The following is a 19,610-nucleotide window of genomic DNA, read 5'->3' on the forward strand; positions in this document are numbered from 1 at the left end:
CGCTCTCCAAGTACAAGCGGCAAGCGCTCGCAACCATTACTCGTAAGCGAGGGATTCTTCAAGCGTTGGCTTGTGGACTTTACTTACAACAGCAACAGCAAACGCGCCAACAGCAACGGCGATGAGCGACCAAAACTTTCCTGCGCTGGTGAGCGCAGCAAAAGCGTGCAGCGAATGTGATTACACGATTGCGCGATTACGAAGCACAACGCTGTGTAGCGTGTTTTCGCTTTCGAGTGGAGTAGGTCAAGGACAGTATGGAAACTGGGACACCACCACATAGGCCGCAAATGCACCACACCACAAGCAACATCTAATGCCGCATCGTCGTCTCATAGTCACACCAGTGCGCCAACATGTTACAGCAGCGACAATTATATGCATTTATGGTTGAGCGTGTGTGTGTGTGTGGCAACGAAAGCATTGGAAAGCGCTGCGAGTATGAGGAGCTTAGCGCGCTTGCCGCTTGAGTGGCCACAGCAGGCAGTGCAATTATTAGCTAATACCAACACCACTGTCACTATCACTATCACTTTCAGTATCAACAACAGCAACAAAAACAACAGAAACCAACAACAATAGCAATATGATTGCACATTGTGCCACATGACCATACTTTCATTGGCATTCGTTGTTCGGCGTTCGCAACTCGGCATTCGCCGCACATCATCTTGCATGTTTCGTAAGGATGTGTGAGTGTTTGTCGTGTGTACACATTTTGCATGCTTACATCGGATAATCCAATTTGAATCGTGCCGCCAATTCTCAAAAGTAGGTGAATGCTGACTTCGGAGCGCGCGGAGTAGGCGAGTTTATTGGTGTGGAGTGGTGGAGTGATGGCGCCGGGTGTGTTTGTTGTGATTATTGGAGGGTGCTGTTAGATTTTCTGTATCCGAGTGCGGCAGACGCAATATGTTTGTGTATATATCTGTCAGATACATAGGTCATGGTACCGGTGAAAATCGGAAATCTTCATGGCAGAATATTTAATTAGGTCAGTCTCATACAATGGCGCGTCTATGTATACATAGTAAATAAGTCAGTAAATATGTAAAATGGATTTCTGGATTGTGCGCGCCGGTACACGGTAATACATATTGTACATAAATAAGGAATTGAATTATTGTGTTGTAGATATGTATGTAAGTCAAGTTAATATGTTTGATTAGGGGGCATAAATACAGTGCCGGTCCCAACAATTTTTATTAGGGGAGGGGATAGTTTCCTGGTGCCAAAATAATAAATAAACGTCAATATTATAAATAAAAATCAAAAATTTAAAAAAATAGGTAGCAATATTTGTCATAATATTGAATTAAAACTCATTTTCGTGTTTCTATCATCTCTCAAAATACAAATAAGTTCAAATACATTTTCCTGTAGTTGCGTTCTTTTAATCTACAACATAACCTAAATTGCTGCAAAACTCATCCATAGACAGAACCGTCTCAGAGATTTTGCAATTTTTTTAAATTGTGCTAAAATGTGGCTACCTTATGTTTAAATGAGAGCATAAAAGAATCCCTGAATACTATCAGTCTCATTTAAGACATCATTAGACCCATAACGTCCAACCTCATTACGCGTCAACTCAACACCAGTCAGCACCCAACTATATTTTCCACTTTGGCAGTACAATACCTTTTGGAATGAAACATTGAGATCCGTGGATGATATCCCATCACATCTCTAATTTTCAAAAGTACTTCTTGAGTACCGAAAAGTCTTTAAAATATACAAAAATTGTCAAATCTTCGAGCGCCTTGTAAAGACTTCTTTAAACCTTCAGGTAACCATAATCAATTTCAACAATTCTTTTCGTACTAAATCGAGAAGCGCTTAATAAAGAATGGGTAATCTGATGAAGCTCTCTTTACAACTTCTTCTACAGTCAGTCAGTCTTATATCAGAATGGCTTTTAAAATCCATTCAACAGATCTGTTAGAAAAAATGTTTAAAATATTGAAGTGCCAACTCACTAATTATGTTATCATAGCCTGAATAGTCTCAGCACTCACTTTTAATAAAAAATTGTTTTTGTTCAACAGCATGCAATACAAAGACCATAACATTTTTGTGCTTTCATATCTCCTCATTACTCTCCCTCTTCATTACTCATTACACTATACAGAGCGCGCTTTATCGAAAATCTGTGTGAAAAAAATTAAGTGCCTCGAGAAATAAAAATTAGGAAAGCAGTCAAACAAGTTGTCAGTGGTCCTAATCAACGAGAAGAGGTTACATCTGAAATAATAGTGGGGCACTGAGGGTAGTTAAACTAAATATCCTTTTACCTCCTTTGAAAGCAATAGTCGAGAAGAATCGCAGAATAAATCTTGGTAGATTGTAGAATTCATGATTTAAAAAGAATCAAAGCTATCTAGGGCTATGTATTTCGAAATCGTGGGACAAAACATAAAAATATGTTAAGCTATAATTGCACTATTTAAGTTATTGCCAGCGTTTTCATTACTGAGATGCGACAATTGCCATTTAAATTCGCGCCTTGCGATCAAAATTATCTAAAATTCTAATTCTAATCAATTTATCAATCTATCACCACATACAGATCAACTTAGAGACACATCAAACATAAAAAAGCCCCACCTGCAAATCCTTATCACATGAAAAAAGTAAAAGGAAATAATTGTTGATAGAATTATGATTCAGACGCCACGAATCAATGTCGCTTTAATAGGAAAGAACTAAGTAAATTGGGTCAACGTTTGGGAAATATTAAAATGTGGATTTCCTCAAGTTGCAAAAAAAAGCATATACCTAGTTATAGCTTTATAATATTTTAGCTTTTACCAACGAATCCACCATACACTCAACTCTCAATAGATCATTTAAAGAAAATCACCTCTTTTGACAATTACTCACAGCGCGTAAAAGAAAAATTGTCTTTCTATAAAAACGATAGAAAAATTAAGAGAGAACTCTTTTATACGATGCCTCTTTTAGAACCGAAAACGAAATCGCAAAGTGCAACAAAAACAACAATTTTTGTTAAAAAAGAGTTGACGATTTCAAAATGTAAAGGAACTACATGTCAGATCTTATATTTAAATTTTGCTCGCTTTTCTTACTCTGCATAATAGAAATCTCTGTTGAGGAGAATCGAAAGCTCTGTTGTGAAGACAGAAATTCATCTGATATTTTAGTCGAAACTGAGAAAGGTGAAAAATAATTATCTCAAAATAAACTAGAAAATTTGATTCGAAATTATTTGATATTTTCGTATAAAATATTCCGGAACTCTCTTTCAAATATTATTATATTTGAAAGTAAATTGAAAATATTGATATTTAGATTTATGAAGCTCACGGTTATATAATATAATCTCAAATACCGCCGAAGACCAATAAATAAATACATAAGCTTAGGCTTGAAGTTTTAGATTATATAACAAAGATATGTTTGAATCCATTAATCAATTGATGCGATCGGTATGGAATCTAATGGATCTTTCTATGGAGCGTAAAGACGAAAAATTAAATGTCTGAGATTCTCTAAGTTACTACTAAGGGTCGTCTATAGAATTGAAAGAATAAAGTTTTTGTTTATTTGTAGTTGGGTTTACAGCCTACTACCTGCACAACCTTGAAGGTGAAAACCCGAAGAAAACTATAAAACAATGAAAAGGTGTAATGGCTGCCGGACGACGCTTTGAACCGTAAAGAAGCTACTGAAGAAGGGTTTTGAAGGATCACAAAAAGAAAATAAGAAGAAAATAATTAACATACTTACATACTAGTACATGCATACAGCAGTATATACCTTTATGTATGTTTGAGTGTGTATGTATAAATATATATATATGTATGTAAGTAATATCTGTCGCACCGGCTCACTTCAAACATAGTTAAGCAATAAAAGGCAATAAATCAGCGATGCGGAGTGTGACGTGACTTCAAACACTTCGCTACCTCATCGCACAGTCAAACAAACACGTACATATGTATGTATATATTATGTATACATGCAAAGTACCAGCTGATAACGAGCATACAAGTATATCAATGCAAAACTTTGAAGACATTTAAAAACAACAAAACTAGTTAAAAAAAACTGTAAATTTATATATTTAATTCACGACGGCGTTGGAGAATTTCGTCATAGGGATACACAACGGCTAAATGGCTAAATGACGAGCTGAGTGAACAATGACGAGTCATTTGACTGGAATTACCTGCATAAGAAACACGTATGTATATATATGTATATAAAACTATATGTATATATATATATATTTAAACACATTAAATTACAACAATCACATAAGTGATTATACGTATGTATGCCTACTACATAACACTGTATCTCAAAAAAGCTATAAATACCCTATACTTATATACATATACATACATATATTATGTATGAATTTATACGAACGGAACATTGGAGCGGAAGGCAACAACGAAAGAAGTGTATAAAGAAATAAAGCAAGAAAAAAGTATAAATAATAATAAATTAACAAAAAAAAAAGCTCTCTACATGTTGCATTGATTACACACATAAGGAAATCTGGGTCATGAGCGTAAGAGATGGCACTATGGGCCAAGTGCGCATACGCGGAAACGGGACAGCGGTATGAGGAGCGCGTACACTCACACATACGTCACACACACAGCGCACACGAAACATTGTCATGTGTATGTATGTATGTACGCGCGCGTAAGCTTTGCGGTACACACGGCGCGCTTTGGATGCGGCAGCGCTACCGCGGCCGCGACCACGGCACTGAGTTTCGAGATCTAATGTGGCGCTCCAGCAAATTTGTGGCGGCATTATTTCGGCAGCGTGCGCTATCATGGAGCGCGCTTGTGAGCTCATTGTCTATATGTATGTAAGTACGCGCTGAATGCTAGTGCTGCTGCCGCGCCACACCGCGCTGCTTTTTAATGCAAATAAGCGACTCGTTTTTGTGTTGCCAGCTAGTTTGCGACACAGCAGCGGCACGACAACGCGAAGTTGTTACAGCGAAATTACGTGCATATTCGGGCGCACTAACTCGTTTTGAATTCTGTTTTCATTTTCATTTCAAGTTGAAAAACTGCAACAACAAGCGCATGCTGCCAAAATGAAAACGAAAATCGACAAGAACCTATAGACTTGTTGTTTTTGTATTTTATTTTCATTTTGACTTTGCACAGCTGAGTGTCGATTACAAAATGCAATAAGGCCAAAATGCGCCGCTAAACTGTGGCGGCGCGCTGAAGCTCTTTTGGGCGTTGTGACTGTTGGTGTGGAGCGCAGGCGACGAAATTGCACGAAAATAGTTAAAATCGTTTGTTTGTTGCATGGACAAAAACAAGCAAGAATTGTAGTCGTAAAGTTGTTAGCGCTGCATACTGATTGCGGTCTCGATTTCAGAAATGCACACACGCACACATATAAATACTTTTTTACACACATTTATCGTTACTGTGTGAGTGTGTTTATGAGGGACATGCAATGAGTGGCAAGTTCAAATGCCATAATAAAGGCTTTATGGGCGCATCCAACGAAAGTGGCTAGCACATTAGCCTATAAATAGGCGTTAAATGGGGGTGATTAAAGAAGGACTTGTGGACACTTATTATTACATTATTTATTTCGTCAACAAAATGCTTTGGCATACTTAAAAAATTTCTTTTGATAAGTCAGATAATGTCATAAATATAGCTCTAAATCTCACGTTCATTATGCCCTGAACAGGGTTTATAAAGTTTTCGACGAAGTTTGTAACACGCAGAAGGGAACGTCAATGACCCTAAGAATATATGTATATATGTATATGACGAGCTGAACTAATTTTTCCTTGTCTGTCTGCATATACACGAACCTTAGTTTTTGAGATATCGCGGTGAAACTTTGCACACGTCCTTTTCTCCCCAAGAATGTGCTGTTTTTCGGAACCGCAAATATCGCATCACTTTGAGATATTGCTGTCATACAAACTGATGATCAAAATCAAGTCTTGATATGGAAAACTTTTTCATTTCACAAGATTCTTCACGAAGATTATTGTCTGAATTGTCCGAACATATTACACAAATCGGATTTCCACAGCATGTTCTTGCATGTAGAGTTTTTTTTTATGAAGGGTCTGCTTCGGCGGACCCAAAGTTAACGTTTTTACTTGTTTTTAAGTAGCTTTAGTTCTTCAAAAATGATGGTGGTTTATATGTATACAACGATAACTGTTCCATGTATCATTAAGTAGTTAGTTAGACTTTGCGGAAGGTATCAACTTTTTACTGAAGCCGTAACTGAGCACTGGGATAGTGTAAAAATGAGGCTGAGAGAGATTTTGCAGCATCTATTATTTTCAGGAAATAGGTATTATTTTCAGGAAACAGGTTTTTTTTAATTTTATTTTCCATTTATTCTTTATATTGTACTGTTTTTTTTGTTTCGAAATCATTTTTGAAACGAAACTATAAATAATTGCAAATATAACAATTACTTTACTTTTATTCTTCCGAGTTTATTATTTAGTTCAGTATTAGAAAGTTCTGGCAAAAATGCTCGTACAGGTAGGATCTGTATGAGGTTAGCTATAGTTATCTAACCTTAACAAAATAAAAGATGCTAGTTGGAAACTTGCTCTACGAACTGTGGAATTACCTCTATAATGCTCTCTAAGCTGGATTTTACTAAGCTCATAACAGCGGAGCATGCATATTCCGATCCTCAAAAGTACTCGTGTGTGTAGTGAAGCTCCATCTCAAAAAACTAGTTTTATGTTTTATAAGGTCATTAACATAAAAAAGTACAACTACTACATCATAAATTGTGTACGCACTTAAGTGGTCAGTAGGATAATCTTTTTAATTTTTTTTTTGCATTTTTTGTTTCCTTATACCCTTAGAATTAATGTAGAAACCCACTTACTTTACCATTGGTAGGTTTCGAAAAAGGTCCAAAAATAATAATACCGCTCGACGTTCGCAGCGCTGGGAGTGCACAACTCAAACTTTAAACTCGTTTTTCTCAAAACACACTTTTTTAAACTGGCGGACACGATTCCAGTCGAACTACTTAATGTTGTTCACAAAACGCCTGGCTATCGTCCATATTAGATTAATAATATTTTATAATTTATTGACAACGTTATGACAAAATTTATGTAAAAAAATTGAGAAAAATTAAAAAAAAAACTTTTTTTTATTTATCAACATTTTTTCATGATTCTAATAGGGACGATAACCATTCACGTACTTTATAAGAATAAATTGGGTTTTTGTGTTTCAAATGATCCGAACATGAGAAATCGTGTCCGCCAGTGAAAAAACGCATCTCATTCTCCCAGCCATTTCTCCGACAGATGTCATTAAAAAGTTCAGGAAAAATTCGTTTATACACTCCACGATATACCTCATGATATGTGAAAAATGTTTTATTGTAGAATAAAAATTTCTATGAAAAAAATGTCAAAAAAACAGGCCAGATTACCCTACTGACCCCTTAAGCAAGTAGATGGAGGTAGCACACGTAATGTATAATTCTGAGGTTATGAATATAGTTTTTAACGAGAATTTTTTTTAAATGATGATTATCTTAGTCTTTTGGTTGCAGTTTTTCTGCTTCTAATACATTTTTCTGAAAATTTATTGCACATTTGCGATCCAGTCGCGACTTTCCTCTGATGTTTGCACTTTATATGTTTCAAAAAGTACTCTCTGAAGAGCTGCAGAAAGTTTATTGTGCAGCTGTGCAGTACATGACTTAAAAGAATAGTTTCTATCAATGGTAAATATTATAGTAGGAGTAAATGTTAATGAAGTGAACTTAAGAAACGGAATTCTATCTTTTATGAGATAAATAAAGAATGAAATATTAAAAAAAATCATATCAATCAAGTATGCTGGGTTGTTCTTTTCACAAAAAATTAACAAAATAATTCCGCTAAGAAAACTCAGCAACCGAAATACATTATTATAAAACAACGAAACAATGCCGTAATAAAGGGGAGATACGAATGAAAAACGAAAAAAAAATTAAAAATTGGAATAAATAAAATCGTCACGAGACGTAACTTGCTATTAAAGCAAAGTATTACGACATAAATAACATAAAAGCAGCAACAACAAATGATAATAATTTTTAATAAAGCTTGTGGTTTCATTTGAATACAGAAATACTCATGCACGCATACATACAAACAGAAATATTCAAAAATATGTTAAAGCGTTAACAATGTCAGCCTGGCAGCACAAAGCCGCAACAAACGCAGCTTTACAATGCAAATATACACATACATATGTACATATAAATATAATGCATAGATCTGTGTTTGTGTAAAGTATACGCAGTGGAGCGACTCAACGCGTTAAAGGGACTTGCGAGTAATGCCCAAAACTAAAACATAAAAACACAGCGCTAACAACAACAGTAACAAAGAAAAACAGCATTTCGCTCTCAGTCGGGCTGCGCGCACAAAACATTTTGCTGAGTGTAAACGCGTTTGTGGGGCAAAAAGCGCACGAAAACATGCAAAGCCATTTATATACGTATGTATATACATATATATGAAAATCGAAGCATTCTTACGATAAGGCGACACAGCGCGACGCCGAACTTCGCCGCTTACAATTCATTCTGCATTGCTCTTATTTTTTTGCCTTTTTCTGCTTGAGACTTGGGATAGGTCGGGCGCTGCTGTTGTGCCGTTGTCTTCCGCAACGCCAAATACACACGCACACACCGAATTTAACCACCCCACGCTCCGCCAGCAACACACTACGCGCTGGAGTTATAGCTGCTGCTCACTTTTGCTTTCTGCTGGCTCCTCGCATTCCTTGTGGCCCACACCACGCCCTTGCCAGCTACTTGTGTGCGCCTTTTTACTCAAATTCTTATTTTTTGTTATTTGCTTTCGCTTATTGCGGTTCTATACACACAGTGTTCTGTGTTGCGCTGCTGCAATCGGCAATTGGCGCTCGTCCGCTTGCTCGTCGTCGTCACGGCGCGCTGACGCGAGTGACGTTGTCAACATACACTTTCGGCTTGTCTTTTCGTGGCGCATTTCGAAACGTGCATGTTTACCGATTATCACATATAAATTCATTTATATTCATTTTTTGGGGAAGGCGCATACACACATAGACATACACAGCTGGATATTTTTATATTCAGACAAAGCGCAGCGCGTTCATTTCTCATTCACAATATTCAAAATATTGTGGAAGGCTTGAAATACTTGTGTCAATAAGCAAATATGTAGATACGTATGTAAGCGGGAAAATGAAATGGCGTGAAGAACGCGACGCGCACGCTTTGTCTTTAGCGTGAATATTTCCAAATTATACAATATATACATATAAACTTAGCACATCGCAGTCACTAAATACCTACAAATTAATAAAAAATATTGTTAGCAATATTTTGGTGCGCTTCCTTATTATTGCTATCCTTTTTCACGGTGACTGTCAATAGCGCGCGCGCAATTATTTCCCATGAAAAGCAAAGCGCTCCAACCAATACCAACCAGCTGTCAACTCTACCGTGAGCGCGAATCGATAAGTGAATATTTGGTATATATGCTTACCGCCCAGCTCACACCACTGGTCACGGCGGCATGCAAAGCGCCTCATGCCAAGCTATTTTCTATACGCTCACAAATTCAAATTCCTCGCTAGATTAACTCGTGTGTGCCTGCGACTGGTGCATCAGCGTACCACACATTTCATTTTGAATTCCTTCCGCAATCGCCACCCTCACCATGCTCCCAACAATTCATAGTTGGGCTTTGGGCGACCAACAATGAGCGACTCGCGTCTGAGTAATAACAAAAAATATCGATTAAATTCTTCTATTTTGTTTGTATTCGTGTAAATGTGTAAGGCGCATAACGGTAACAACTGAGTGAAATCATAAATCCTCGTGCGGGCCGATCCACAATAACGGCGAAAGGATTTATGATTTAGAGGTATTATGCATTTTGAATGGCAAAATATAGAAAAAGAAAAGAGAGATGGAGAGAAAAGTATAGGAACAGATTCACAACTCTCCTGAGCTCTCGGATTTAAATAATAGAAGTAGCTGGAAAATCACTTTGACATTTAAATATGACAACAATTTGTCATTTAACAAAGTCCAAAATATAAATCAGTAAAAATGTGTTTCCTAACTGGGTGTTCATGCCAAATGTTCCTTAATAATATATATATTTAGGTGAAAAATCTACTCACGAAGGTAAAAAAACATTCCAGAGTTTCATTAAAACTTGTAGGGCCTAATTTAATTTATGTTGTGTTTTGCCAAGAAACATATCAAATTTAACGAAGAAGCTCAAAACCTAGAAAATATGATTAAAAAAAATGCTGTAATCGAGACCCTACCCTTCGAATTTTGATTGGGCTTGCACGGTCTCGCGCCATAAGTTTTATCATCATTGTTAGTCAGGTCTATCGCTCTATAATGTAACAATTTTCATCTGAAGGTTGTAAGCACAATTGATATCGTACTGGTATCTAAGATGGAATGAAGATGAACTAAAAGAAAGTTTTAAGTGAATATGAGAAGGTTAATAAAATTGTTCGACCTAAAGGAATTGCCTAAAAAACTTGAACTAATCATCTTATCGGGAAGTTTTGCAAAGTCTTACAGGAAGAAGAAGAAGTCTATGGCTTTCTTCGAAGTTTGTATATATATACCAAATTTGTTATAATCACTCAAAGAATATCTTTTGTTAAGTCGGTTTTGATTTAGATGGCTCTAAAGTGACCATAATGACCAACAAGAGAAGGGAAGAAAGCAAGCACAAGTGCTTTGGCAGCTTTGGACAGTTTTTTGGTAAACACACGTCGAAACACAAGATAAAACTACTTATTTTGCGGCAGTAAAATAAGATAGTTTGTCGCTAATGATTACTATTGACGAACCACGAGGTATTGAGGTACCGATTCAAAGTGTATGCCATTGTACTTGTCATCGGTTATTACAACTCTAATTTCAGCGATTTATAAGCGAGCCAATTCAACTAAATGCATGTCAGCGTCGATTATTTGAAAAAGGTCCTATTGATTCGGTAGAATCAGTAGAATAAGGAACATTTTTCTTTGGTTGAAAATCTACTAAGGATATTTGTCGGAATCGCTCAAGTGGTTGGCATCGAAACGGAATGTAGAAAGCTCTGATTAACTCAGTTCGATTAATAATAAATATTTTTTTGTACAACGCTCATTAGAAGAAAACGCGAATGCTAAAGAACAGCATGCTCCCATAGCAGCTTACACTGAAGACTAATTTACATCAAAGCATTCTCGAATAAATTCCGTCAGTCAGTCGAATTTAGGTGGTTTCGTATAACTTTAGAAACATAGTCTTTTATCTAATCTAAATTTTATACAACAAATAGTTGTAATAGAATAAATCGAACATCACGGCCATTCGCAAAGATCACACACCTTCATATATTGATTCCACACGCTTACAAATAATCTCATAAATCGCTATAAACATATAAGTATATATATAATGTATATAAGTATATATTGCTTGTACTCACCCTCAAGTTTCATGCCAACCTCCAAACACTTCTGGAATCTACAGTAGGGACAGCGCTTGCGTTGCGTCTTATCGATGTGACACGAACGCTCGGCGACGCACGTGTAGACCTTCTTATTCTGCACGGTGCGCTTGAAGAAACCTTTACACGACTCACACGTCAGCAGGCCATAATGATAGCCGCTCACTTTATCACCACAAACGGGGCACAATTCCTCAAACAAATGCTTGAAATCGATGCCCTCGCCGGAGCCACCAGCGCTAGCGCCAGTGCCACCCGACGACATGCCCATATGGCCACTCGACGTGGCCGGTGGCAGGAGAGTCATATAACCGCCAGCAGCGTTCGCATTGCTGCCATTGAGCAGCACAACATTAGTGGCATTGCTGCTGGTGCTGCTACCACCGCCGCCGCCACCACCAGCGCCACCACCGCCACCGCTAACGCTCTGCTGCGAATGCGATGACGTATTGTCTTGATAACCTGTCGGGAATACGTATTGTGAGTCAAAATTATAAATGTACGAATATGAAAAGTTGGGGTTGTTGGCAATATTCTGTTGTTGTTGCTGCTGCAGCTGTTGCGGTTGCTGTTGTGTTTGATAGTGTTGCTGCTGTTGTTGCTGATGATGCTGTTGCTGCTGCTGCTGCTGCTGCTGTTGATGATGGTGATGATGATGTGTGCTGCCTGCATTTGTGGCACCACTGCCATCACTGTTGCCACCGCCTGCATTGCCGCCACCGCCAGCGCTCAAGTGCAGCGCATAGCTGCTATAATCCGCGTCGCCGCCACTCAAGGCATTCGAATCCGTATTGCTGCGATTGGCTGCAGCGCCCGAACTGGCGTTCGTCTGTCCATTATTGGGACCGCCTGCGCCACCCAAGGCGGGACTGGACGGCTGTTGGGGATCCAGTTGCATGGTGAACGGTGACATATTGAGCGACGATATGAACGACGCCGTTGCTTGCTGTTGTTCCATTTCTAATAACATTTTTCACGCTCTACTACTGCTACTACTACAATTGCACTGTCGAACGCGTCCAGCGCACACAACATTTATATAAACACTAAACGAATGTGCAGCGAATTGGTACGTAGGCAACACGTAAAAAGGTAGTAGTGGCCAGACAAAAGCTATGCGTGAAGCTGCCGCTGCTCCGGCCGCGCTTCTCGTATAAGTAAGCGGTAAGCGTCCAACGTCTGCGCGCTCAGTACCAATTAATAATAATTCGCACTAATTCGTTTGCAACGCTTCCTGTTGGTTATTATGTTTGTATATATGGTATGCGTGTGTTGCGCTGTAAGTGTTTGGACGGACGACAATTCCACGCGTTATAAATCCGTAGGCAGTTTAGTAAGCGCGCGCGTACAACAATAAAGTGCGCACTAGGACTAACAGGTAGCTTGGTAGTTTTGGTAGAAAGGTTCGTAGGTAGTTTGAGTTCACGTTGAGGTCTACTTTTACAGCGTTTAGGTAATTGGTAGCTAATTTAGGTGCGCTTATGCTAGATGCTATGTATGTTGTTGGGTTGGTTGTGTTTAGGCAGGGCGTGGATAATAAGTGTAGATGTTACAAAACGACACACCTCGAGGTGTTCCTGCCGTTATTACTGCTATTGCTGTTGTTGTCGGCACGTAAAAGGTACACGGTGAGTGTTTAAGTGCGCGCGCGTTGCAGCGACTAACTGACTGACTGTGTGACTAACTGCTATGCGCTGTTATGTGTCACAGCAGTTCTGGGTGTTGTTGTTGTTGGTGACAATATTTTGACATTCGATGTTACCGCGGTGATGTACGCTGCACAAATTAACACTTCTTTGACACACACTCACGCACGCGGCGCGGCACAAACACGAACACTTCTGCGCAGTTGCCGCGTTGCTGGGAATTTTCGTGTGTGACGCTTTGTTTTTATTGCGTTTTTCTTGTGTTTTCTTTAGTTGTAAATGGCAAATGCCTTCGCTGTGCTTTTGTTTTGCATACAATATGATTTCTTGCTTTATGCCTTATTTATTTGCTTTAAGTTGCGCTTAGCTTGCTGGCTTGCACTGCGACGATTTGACTCGCACAATTTGTTTGTGTCTGTTCTTGTTGTCACTATTTTCTGATGTTTTGTGTGTAAAATTGGTTGATCTTTTTTGTTTTTGTATTGTTGTTGTAACACTACGTGCTTGTTGTAAGTAGCGATTTCACACTTCACAGCGACAAAAAAATAAATGTGTGGAAAAAGAATATTAAAATTTATCTGTTAAATACCAACAATAGAACTATTACTATATTTTTCGTTGTAAAACTGAGTTTTGGCGTTTTTACCAAAATTTGCTTTCACGCACGACTATATATGTAGGTATGTAGCGCGTTGCAGTTTGCGTGTAAATTTTTTAGTTTCTTGTATGTTTTTATGTTTTTATGATTTTTCAAATATTTTTATTAGATATTATTATTTTTTGTATTCTTAAATTCGTTTTTTTTTATTAATTTTTAATAATTTTAATTAATTAAATATAGATTTCTTGTTATTTAACTTTTGGTGGTGCGTCTGAGGTGTATTGGTTGATTGATTGCTGATGTTTGTTGTAATGAATTGCGTCGAACACTTAATTTATTAAAGTGTAACGATTTTTAAATAATTTGTATTTAAATTTCTTACGGTTTTAAAGCATTAAACGCGAACGCTGCGACTTTTTGGCTTTTATTTGCACGAAATTTGATGTTGCATGCCACAAAATCTAGCAATTTTTTTTTCAAAATTTCCGTTTTTTTCCAAAATACGTTTGAATAACTTCTTTGCTGCTAATTTTTTAAATTATGCTAGTGTTATACATACACTTATTGATTTATAAACACTTAAAACAACAACAGTAATATACTTATATACATACTATTATATATGCGCTCTATATATTTATATGCAGGTACGGTAATATTTCGATTTTTCATCACTAATTCTCACTGTTTGTTTTACTTTTTTGTGGTTTTGCTTTTTTTGTTGTAATTTCTTTGAGTTTTTTCAGTAAACTCTAAAGTGTACGCACCAGCTAGCGCATTTGCAGGTGGGAGTTGTTGGCTTATAGCAGAACTTGCTTTAAAAACTTCTTTGTACACTTTCTGCAGTTTTTCATACAAATACAAACATACATGTATGTTGTTGTTATTGCTAAATACTGCGTATCTCGCCTTGTTATTATTGTTGCTTTTACGATTTTTTTACACACTTTTTGCGCTACTGTTTGTATTGTTGTTGTTATTGTTGCGCCTGATACACTTTTTCGCCTTTTTCGTTTGCCTTTTTGTGTTTGTTTGGCGTAGAGATTGCACTTGAATTGCAGCAGAGGCACACGCAGAGTTGCACTTTTGTAATTTGATTTGTTTTTAATTCTTTTCTTGCTTGTTTTTGGTAATGAGGGTTATGATGGTTTACTTTGAAGTTGCACTTGACAAATTATGACTGCGTTAACAGTTGCTATTTACTAGTTTTGAAGTAAAAGTGTTTTCATGAGGATTGTTGCAAGGGAGGCAGGTTTGTTTGAATTTTGTACGCCTTTTCACTACTGTTTGTAGTTATGGTAAGTATAATTTACATATATTTTATTTTTTGGAAATTTATTTTGAATTTCTTTGTAATTTTTTTTTAGTTTCTTAGTTCACGAACACACATCTAACACACAAGACTTGTTTTTGTTGTTTGTTGCAATTTATAGCTTTATTAAAATTTTATAGTTTATTTGTGGCACTGCTAATGCTGACTTATTGACACCGTTTCCACTATATAAAGTACTGCGTGCCATTTTTTGTTGTTGCCTGAAGAACGTAAATATGTTCAAATAATAATAAAGGTACACACATTCGCGTCACTCGTATTTGACACAGCGCTGCGCGTTGTTGCACAATTTGCCAGCTTTGAAAACACACGAAAAATAAATTTTTAGAAGTTTTGTTTGTTTTTCGTTGATTTATTTTTATTATTCTTTAAATTTTAAACGGCAACTATGGCTGTTGCAATGCTGGCGCGCGACTCGTTGTAGCTAGTTGGAGTTGGTTAGCCGTTACCGTTGCAAATAATATTGCACATGCCACAACTCACTCGCTCCAACTGTTTAACTGCTATTGCCACAGTGTGTGTTGGTGTACTTTAGTTGGCTACTTGGTCCGTGTTTGGCTGGCAAGCTTGTTTAGTTGTTGGTTTCATTAGTTGCTTGTTTTTAATTTTTATTTTTTGTATAATACGCTTGTTGTTGCTTTGGTTGCTGGTGGCCGTGCCACGGACTTAACTGCTTCCGCTGTGCTTTGCTGGCGCTGTGGGTTATGTTTTTAAATTTATTTTGAGAATTTTGCAAGTGCTAGTTTATTTGGGAATTTTGCTATTGGTTGTTGTTGTTATTATTTTAATATTTGCTATGCAAGTTCCGACTGTATTGACTGTCTAAAAATTAGATTTTATATTTATTTTTGTTTTGTTATTGTTGTAATTGAGCTTGATTTAAGGAAAGTGCACACAACCACTTATACAAGGAACATAATCCACGGTGCTGTTCTTGTACAAGCAGAAGCGGCACTTTTGGTAAACAAGTTATTGGGTACTATTGAATTTGGTGTTAATTAATTTTTTAATATATTGGAATTATTAAATTTTTTATAGTAATTTGATTACAATAAAATATTTTTTACTATTATTTTTTATGTATTTTTAATTTAAAAGACAAACTATTATATTTAAATATATTTTTTTACTATAAAAATACTTTCGTTTTTTTTTTCAAAATATTTTTTTTAAACTTAAAAAATATCTTTTTACTTTAAATAATAAATTTTTACGTAAAAATGATTTTTTATTGGATTTTTTTGTTTTCAAAAAATATTTTTTTTATATTTTTCCAAAATTAAATATATATTATTTTTGCTTTATTTTGTATTTTATGCTTTCACGCGTAAATAGGATTTATCCAAACGTATCACTGTTTTAGTGCTTCAAAAATTCGTTTTCTTCTCCAAAATCTTCACTAATTAGTTACCGTTACAGTTAACCGACTGAATGTATACGTATTTTATTTGCTTTAATTCAATATTTCAATAACTACCACATAAATTAATATGAATACTCTTCTACTTTGACACCATTCTGTATTTTGCGATATTTTACATACATTTCTTGAATGCTTTTCCGCTTTTTTACTTTTGTTTCAAACACTTCTATGCTTTATATCGAGTTGTGGATATTTTTGTTGAGGCAGGTAAGAAGCGCTGAGCTGACACTGTTTCATTATTGTTATTGTTGCTGTTATTTTTGTTTTGTATTAAATTTGAAATTATTTATCTTTACTATGTATGTATTTAGTTCAGCAGAAAATTTTTGCCGAAAACACGACCAACATCAACCGCGAATCTCGATTAACTAAACCCAAGCAAACGCTAGGATTCACGCAGTACTCCGTACGTAGCGCTGCCGCATAGCACCACAGTCTGCAACGGCGCCGTCGGTAGTCGTCATTGGCGCGCTGTCGCAATCAACGGCGTCTTCGTCATCATTAACAACCTCGGTGCCGTCGACGCCGCTGCCGCCGCCAACTATACTAAGCACCAAACTAGTGCAAGCATATTACTTTACTCTCGCCAAGTTTCTACTAGCCAACTCGCTGACAGTACATAGTTATTTCGTATGCATTGCGTCGATTGCGCTGTCGGTTTGCAGGCATCACGGCTAACTGCGCTGTCGCTGTCGCTGCGCTTGCAATGCAATTTTTGGCAGCGTTCATATTGCAATTGTTGTAAAACTCTAGTTTGATTTTTAAGTCCACCCCGCTCGCGCTACAAACGCGCCTCCACACCAACAAACCCAACGGGGTCTGTTAAGTGCGCTCGCGAGAGCGCGCTCACTCTCTCAGTGCTCCAAATAAATCGTACAATTACACGAATGTACAAAAATGTGCCATAATAAAATGAATATATTGATATTTATGGAAGTTTATATATGCACGTACATATGTATATACATACAATATACTCTTATGTATGTCAGCAAGTGCGAACGTATGCCCCCATTGGCACTCACATACATTCGCGCACACTGGTCATATGAGCGAAAAGCTTTTGGGGGAACTGCGCCAACCAAACATTAACAAATTTTCAATGAGCGATTCCCAACACTCGTACATACACACTACATACGAGTCTAGCTATACAGTAGACGAGAGATGAGCGCTTATGTGGGTAGAAACAGTACACTCTTGAAGGAGACACACTAACTTTCAAAAAGTTAACTTATGGTAAAATGACACATAAGCTTAACGAAAGTTTTTAAAAGACCCTTTTAATTTTGCCACTTACAGTACTTCAAAAATTCTTGATTCTTATTTTTCTTGGGTAAAATATAAATCAAACTGTCACTCTGAGCAGCGGAATTAGAAAAACTTATTCGAAAAAGTAAGTTTCCTAAAACAAAGTACTGAAGCCTGACGCCAAAGATGTATTTGTCTTTTAAATTCTACATATGTAAAGGCCACAACAATAATGATACAAGCCAGGCTGTGACCTGTTTTCGTCATAAAAGAAATAAACTGCCTAACTTTAATATTAACATTGCTTACCCCTTATTTCAATCATTACGTCACGAAATAATTGGGGTACTCACAATGTGTCATAAAGCATCGTAAAATCATAAAATCGTAAATTTAAAAAAATAAGTTTACGCAAATACAACGCTGAACGCTATGTTTTCGGATCGTTATAACTTATTTTATTTTATTATTTGTGAGACTATGTGAAGCACCTAAATGTATTTTGCTGTCAAACGCACTCTAAAGTGGGCGAAACTATCATAATCATTGTTTCTACTGTGCTCGGTGAGAACCTTTGTTTTGTGTTACTTTGTACCCGTCGAAAAACAAAAAAGTTTACTAGCTTCGCTAAAAAATAGTTCAAATATTGTCTTACAAAGATTTTGAAATAGCTGGTTTTCAAATTCATCTTCATTAGAGTGAACAAGTAAAACAGACTTCTTGACCATTATATCGTTGTTATAGCAAAATCTGACATTATAAACCATCCGAAGGCAAGCGCTCATTTATTGCTTCCTAAGATTTGGAAGTCTGAGATTGATAATGAAATCTAGTAAAAGAAGAATAACTTATTAAAAAACACTCAAATTTGAATTTTTTATTGAAAAAAGGACTGCCGACAGTAGTCTTACCTACATATAAACTATAAATATCTGAGAAATCTTAAAGTTGGAGATTGCAATTTAAATTTTAATAGCGCATTACCACTTGCAGCTGGATACTGAAGTCAGAATTCAAAATGATAAAGTACAAAATTAACGAAAGGTTATACATTTATAAACACATTTACTAAAATATCACTACACTAATATACGTCAATACTACCTTTACCAATTCGCTTTCGCTATAGTTTTTTGATTTTTACCATTTTAAAAAATTCAACTCATTGCGATCCGATATGCAAGAACTGTATTGTTTACTAATTCCATTCTACCAAAACTGTGACCATTTTTATGAAGCACAGTGTAATTTCCGGAGTCCACTGAAACGCATTCACTCTCAATTAAAGGGCTATGCGGAGTCAGTACATGAGTAACCGAACAGAAATTTGCTAAAAAATGAAAAATAACACAACAACAATTTGAGCAAAAAAGCACATAGTGAAACCAGTTTGCAGCAAAGGTAAACAAGAGAGGAACTAACAAAAAAGTATACCCCACACTCCACACTCCTTACTTGATATTAAAATGTGAAGAATTATGGAATCTGAAGTGCAGCGCAGAAACTGATTTATTATAATTATAATATCTATATCAATTTAATATCTAAAATATTTTTTATCGTTCCTTAAATTTGTGTCGAATGTCGTAATGCGATTTTCAATTTTAGTATGGATTTATTTACGAAAATATATGGATATATTTTTTTATATCAGCCCAAAATACATATAAGTTCCTACATATCTGCCTGGAAAGGAGATAACATGAGAAAATATTATTTTATTGCCCAAAAAATTTTTTGATGTTGGACAGCTGCAAAGAGACTCTGTGTTACACAGTTACTTTCAGAAACTGCATTAACATCATAGCCTATCATTTTCAATATGACTACCCTGAAGA

At 36.5% G+C, this 19,610-nt stretch overlaps 1 protein-coding gene across 5 annotated transcripts in view; it reads right to left on the bottom strand.

The window, feature by feature from the left end:
- The window catches only part of LOC126762674 (nuclear hormone receptor FTZ-F1), a 109,906-nt gene that overhangs the window by 18,626 nt on the left and 71,670 nt on the right, over nucleotides 1-19,610 (bottom strand). For 4 of the 5 annotated variants that reach the window (XM_050479588.1, XM_050479587.1, XM_050479586.1 and 1 more), the window contains exon 3: nucleotides 11,498-11,980. In XM_050479588.1, coding sequence (XP_050335545.1) covers nucleotides 11,498-11,980 — 483 coding nt within the window. Of the gene's footprint in view, nucleotides 1-11,497; nucleotides 15,921-16,641; nucleotides 16,869-19,610 lie in introns of those variants that run through there. The other variant, XM_050479590.1, reaches the window with a different exon arrangement.

Source organism: Bactrocera neohumeralis, chromosome 6 (assembly GCF_024586455.1).
Source record: "Bactrocera neohumeralis isolate Rockhampton chromosome 6, APGP_CSIRO_Bneo_wtdbg2-racon-allhic-juicebox.fasta_v2, whole genome shotgun sequence".
In the NCBI taxonomy this organism is placed as follows: domain Eukaryota; kingdom Metazoa; phylum Arthropoda; class Insecta; order Diptera; family Tephritidae; genus Bactrocera; species Bactrocera neohumeralis.